This window comes from Trypanosoma rangeli (genome assembly GCF_003719475.1).
Source record: "Trypanosoma rangeli strain AM80 chromosome Unknown Tra_15.4_contig_00023, whole genome shotgun sequence".
Taxonomy (NCBI): domain Eukaryota; phylum Euglenozoa; class Kinetoplastea; order Trypanosomatida; family Trypanosomatidae; genus Trypanosoma; species Trypanosoma rangeli.
In genome coordinates this window covers 66,284-70,909 of record NW_021705767.1, presented here as the reverse complement: position 1 = coordinate 70,909, position 4,626 = coordinate 66,284, and the positions used below count along the sequence as shown (strand labels likewise).

The 4,626-nt window shown below is 52.8% G+C and overlaps 2 protein-coding genes across 2 annotated transcripts in view, besides 6 other annotated features; both read right to left on the bottom strand.

The window, feature by feature from the left end:
- TraAM80_01186 (uncharacterized protein) overlaps positions 1-448 on the bottom strand; it is a gene marked incomplete at both ends in the record, with an annotated part of 1,338 nt that extends 890 nt beyond the window's left edge. The window contains one exon of the mRNA XM_029378239.1: positions 1-448. This exon is cut by the window's left edge and continues 890 nt beyond it. Coding sequence (XP_029241953.1) covers positions 1-448 — 448 coding nt within the window.
- Positions 449-866: 418 nt separating this feature from the next.
- Positions 867-897: a microsatellite.
- A 366-nt stretch (positions 898-1,263) lies between these two features.
- Positions 1,264-1,269: a microsatellite.
- Positions 1,270-1,308: a microsatellite.
- A 53-nt stretch (positions 1,309-1,361) lies between these two features.
- Positions 1,362-1,388: a sequence feature (GA-rich).
- Positions 1,389-1,766: 378 nt separating this feature from the next.
- Positions 1,767-1,784: a microsatellite.
- A 171-nt stretch (positions 1,785-1,955) lies between these two features.
- TraAM80_01185 (putative amino acid permease) lies at positions 1,956-3,440 on the bottom strand (the record flags this gene model as incomplete). The annotated part of the gene is made up of 1 exon (XM_029378238.1): positions 1,956-3,440. One exon carries the CDS (start codon positions 3,438-3,440, stop codon positions 1,956-1,958), a length of 1,485 nt encoding a protein of 494 aa, XP_029241952.1.
- A 540-nt stretch (positions 3,441-3,980) lies between these two features.
- Positions 3,981-4,018: a microsatellite.
- Positions 4,019-4,626: the final 608 nt, after the last annotated feature.

Genomic DNA, 4,626 nt, shown 5'->3' with positions numbered 1-4,626 from the left:
GTTCCCACTCCTTCACTGAGAGGCCACGGAGCAGGGCGGGTTTCATTTGCTCAAAGTGCTCCCTGATGGTCACAGCAAACCTGGCATGGTTCTCCTCATGATCACAGTCGTTGCTGCCGCCCAGCGCCACCGGCAGGACACTCTCGTCAAAGTACTCCAACAGCTTGCCGGACTTCCTCTCAGCGTCGGATATGATCATAATGCGATCCGAGACAATCGAGGGGAGCCTGGAAAAGATGGGCTTTGCCAGTGCCGCCAGGGTCCGGCTCATGTTGCAGACGTATATCTTGTCCACGGCGCCCGGATAAAACTTCGATATGTGGAGGGCAATGTCCGCCTGAAAGGTCATGTCCGTGTTACTCCACAAACTGGCCTTCTCCTGGTTGATGAGCATCGCCATTTGGCACCGCTTGTTTTCGGCGCGGAGGCGGACGCCGTAGCTCACCATCATGTCAAAGTTCGCCTTGCTCTCGGCGTGAGGGCACCGGGTGGTCCCGCCTGGCCACGACGTAGAAGACCACGCGCCCCATTTTATCCTCCCCCACACACTAAATAATGCCAGACAGCAAGGACTCACTCATGTAATCCGTGAAGGTGTGTGCTGTCAGCTCACCCGCTTCCATTGTGAAGCGCCGCTGCAATTCTTCGACTGTCTCCTGAACATTGTACTTCTTGTTCTCCAAGAAGGCGTAGATCCAGCAGTCAAGGTCATAGTGCGTTATGTTGAGCTGCAGCTTCACCTCGTCGACAAGGTGTCGATACGACACCGCCTCCGGCCCCAATTCGTGGAGGGCCAACGACATGAAGGGCGGACACGAACACGCATGCACACACACGAGAAGAAAGAAGTGAAAACGGAGCCTACGGGAAGGGAGGAAGGCGCGAAGGAAGGAGAGGTTAACAGTAACCGGTGTTGTTCTCGGTGGTACGGCGTGTGCGGCGACCAAGGAGGGTGCTGGGGTGCCACACGCTCCTTCGCTCCCAGCCAGACTGCTCCCAAGTGCTCGTGGGAGGCGCAGCCACAACTGCAGAGCCAAAAGCCTCTATTATCGATTGCAAACCGCTGTGTGGGGTATCCTGCACGGGAAGAATCTGAGGCACAGTCAAAACAAAAGAGAAAAAAAAAGAGAAGATGCCGTGAAACAGAAGGGAGGCGAGGAAAAGTGCATCGCTGCCGCAGTGTTCCTCGGGAAAAAAAAGGGTTTGGGAGGTGGCAGCCGCCGTGCCGGCCAGAGCCAAAGAAAAGAGAATGAAGCGCAGACGAAAAGAAAAAAAACACACAAAAACAAAAACAAAGCAAACAAACAAGACTTTGGTTTCAAATACATTTTTGTATGGCCATGCATATACGGCGGCCACACCCTCTTCTTCTTCTCCTCCTCCTCCTCATGGAGAGAGAAAACAATGCACAAACGCAAAACAGAAGAAAAAAGATGTTAACAAAATCAATTCAAAAGGCAGTCTTACGTACAGGCAGAGTCATTTGTAAATTCATATCACTACAACGTAGATAGCCAAGGCCAGAAGCAAGAAATGTAGCTCAGCAACAAGCACACGCACAGATGCCCTCTTCTCTGTCGTTTGGCGACAACTTTCATGAAGAACTTGTTTATTGGTAGGAAAAACAATTAAAAAGACGAACACAACGACAAGCAAACAAAAAATGAAAAAAAAAACACGTAGAATGCAAATAGGAAGAAGGTGCCTCAGCAATAATTTTAAAAAAAAATTAATGTTTGCCAATGCTGCACACCGTTCACGCCAACATATATATATATATATATGCCGAAACTAAACCTTTAAAAAAAAATTAATACATGTATGCATATACGTAGAGAGAGAAACAAAGAGAGCGAGTGCGTGCGTGGGAAAGAAAAGGGGAAAAAAAGGGCACTCCCCCTGCAATCCACCGGACGTCGTGTTAAATGGGAAACTGGCTGGGGGGGTGCGGAAAATCACGACTGAGCGTTACTCACCTCAGCGTAAATGGCGGAAATGGTGCCGAAGACGATGGCAACGACTCCAATCAACAGGAGCAGGTACGCCCCAATAAAGTGCCCCCATCCAACGGAGCGGAGGTTGAAGTTGCCGCAGTACATGAACATTAGTGCGGGGAACACGTAGCCAATGGAGCCACCGCAGAGGGAACCAAGCAGCCCAAACACTGTGGTGATGCGTGGAATGAAAAGGCCGGCAAGGAGGGATGTGACCGCCAGTGTGGCGCATATCAACGAGTTCTGCCACCACGGCATCAACCTCACGTCAAGGCTGAGGATGTGGTAGAGGGCGTCGCGGCAGGGTATCATGTGAAGGGCGTAGCCGACGCAGAGCTTCAGGATGATGCCGGCGTAGGCGACCCCCATCATTTTGTCGCCCACAGGGTCGTACAGCGCAAGCACGGAGTCGGTCACCTCGGAACCAAAGTCGAGGTACCCAAACACACCAGCGACAAGATACAAGACGAGGCAGAGCAGCGTCCCCACGATGGCGCTCATGGTCATCCGGCGCACGCTGGGTTTGTATAGCTCCTCATAGACCTCGTAGCAATTCACCTGATTCACGTAGGCGAAAAGGTAAATAGAGAGTCCGGTGATAGCCTGATTTCCGGTCCGAAAGTACACAATGTCCTCACGCATCCCGTATTTTAGTCCGTTTTGTGCCGCATGCACAACGATGCAGATGGCAAACAAAACAATAAACAGGACGGCGATTGTGGAAACGATGCGGAGGGAGTTGATTTCCTTCGGCAGGCAGAGCGGAAACATGAGGAAGAGCCACACAATACTTGTAAGCAGTCGGTTGCCGGAGAGCGTCTTCAGGAACGCCGGCGCAGACACGGAGTTGTTGACAAACCCCTGAATAATTCCCCGCATGGAAATGACGTACGACACGTCCCCGCCAAAGCAAAGAAGCCACATAAGAACTGCCAACACGTGGTCTGCGCCGCGGCCAAGCAGCTGCTGCGTCACCTTCTCGTAGCTCCGCAGCCCCGTCCGTTCACCGACGATGGTAAGAAGCACAAAGGAATACACCACCATCGCCGCCACTGTCAAAAGGTACAACACACTCATAACTATCCCGGACATTTGGAACGCGGCTGGCAGCGCAACGATGCCGGCGCCAAGCGTCGAGCTAGCAAGGTTGAATGCGGAGGACAAGATACCACCGTAGGGCATAACGACATGCATCGCCCGCATAAACTTGTTCTCGGGACTGCGTCGCCTGGCCACGCGCTCCGCCCGCACCTCATTCAGCTCCCGCAGCCGTCGCTCCGCAAGCGAGTGAGTCGCCGGGTGCACCAGCACTTTTAATCCCTCGGTAGATTCCGTACTGCCGATGGCCACCAACTCATTTTCTGCAAACAACGTGTCCTTGTCGCCGCACCCTTTTCGCTCTCGCACCCCCTCCAATTCCGCGTCCGAGCTTGGAAGCTCACGCATAGACGTGCAACAGAAGCACACTTTACAAATTCAACGGTGGAGTACTCGCACGCAACTTACTAACGGCACAGGTGCACAGAAAAAGAAAGGCGAGGAGACGCAGCAGCCTGCATGGTTACGTGCAACTCCAATCAAACCACAGCGCCGTACAACATCAGACGCAACAGAAAATAACGTTAAGGCCAGGCCCAAGATCCGGCCAACCCCACATGCACGCACAAAAAAAAGGGGGGAATGGGGGCATACCCAGCAATGTAAAGCAGTCCATCGTGAAAAGCAGCGAGAACAGGAAGAGACAGAAGAGAGGTGGTCGCGGCCTGCAGCGTCCGTGGAATCTTCTAATTGCAACCGGGTCCCCAAATTGCGGTTGGCCACCATCCCAACAGCAACAACGCACGAGTTCGTCCTTTAAAAGACGATCAACGGCAACCTCTCACGCCATAAAACGCTGCAGAGAAGCACGACGAAGAAGATGACAGCGCGCGGCCGGAGAATGTCAAGAAAAAAAAACGCCAACGGGACACCAAAGAAAAGCGCAGCCAAAACAAAAAAAACAAAACTGCAAACACAAAGCAAAAAGTTAGTGCCAACTGCAACCAACAGCAAAAACAAGAATGGGACAAAAACACTCCGGCCACGGAAATAATGCTGACTTTGCCTGTTTTGTCGCCCCTCCACACAAAGGCATTAGCATTCGACCAACACGAAACGCTCAAGAGAAAAGATCCCATGAGAGGGGGGCAGATAAAATACGTGCCGGACGGCGTGCAGCACGATGGTCCTGCAACAAACCCCTCATGCTACCAGACTGGCCCGATGGAGCCCACGCACCTCACCGAGAAAAAGACACGAGTTTGGGGTTGCTACCACGAAGTCACGAGCCATGCACAAGCTGGGGCTGCGTATGCCGGGCTTGGGCTGTGCTCATTCTTCCTACAAGGAGGGAAAAGGTGAAAAGTAATAATAATAATCACTGTTCGATCGAATGCGCCCAACATCCCGCACTACTGCGGAGGTTTCCCCACCAAGGCCCGCACCCACGGAAACCAACGGGCCCACGGTGAGTTCTGAAGGGCCCAGCTTAGTTGCGCCCCACAAAAGTGGTTGTCTTCAGGGCCCCGCAGCCGCCAGTCGCCCACTCGTGAAGAGCGGTGGAGGTTGGGAGGACGAAACAAACGCACACAAT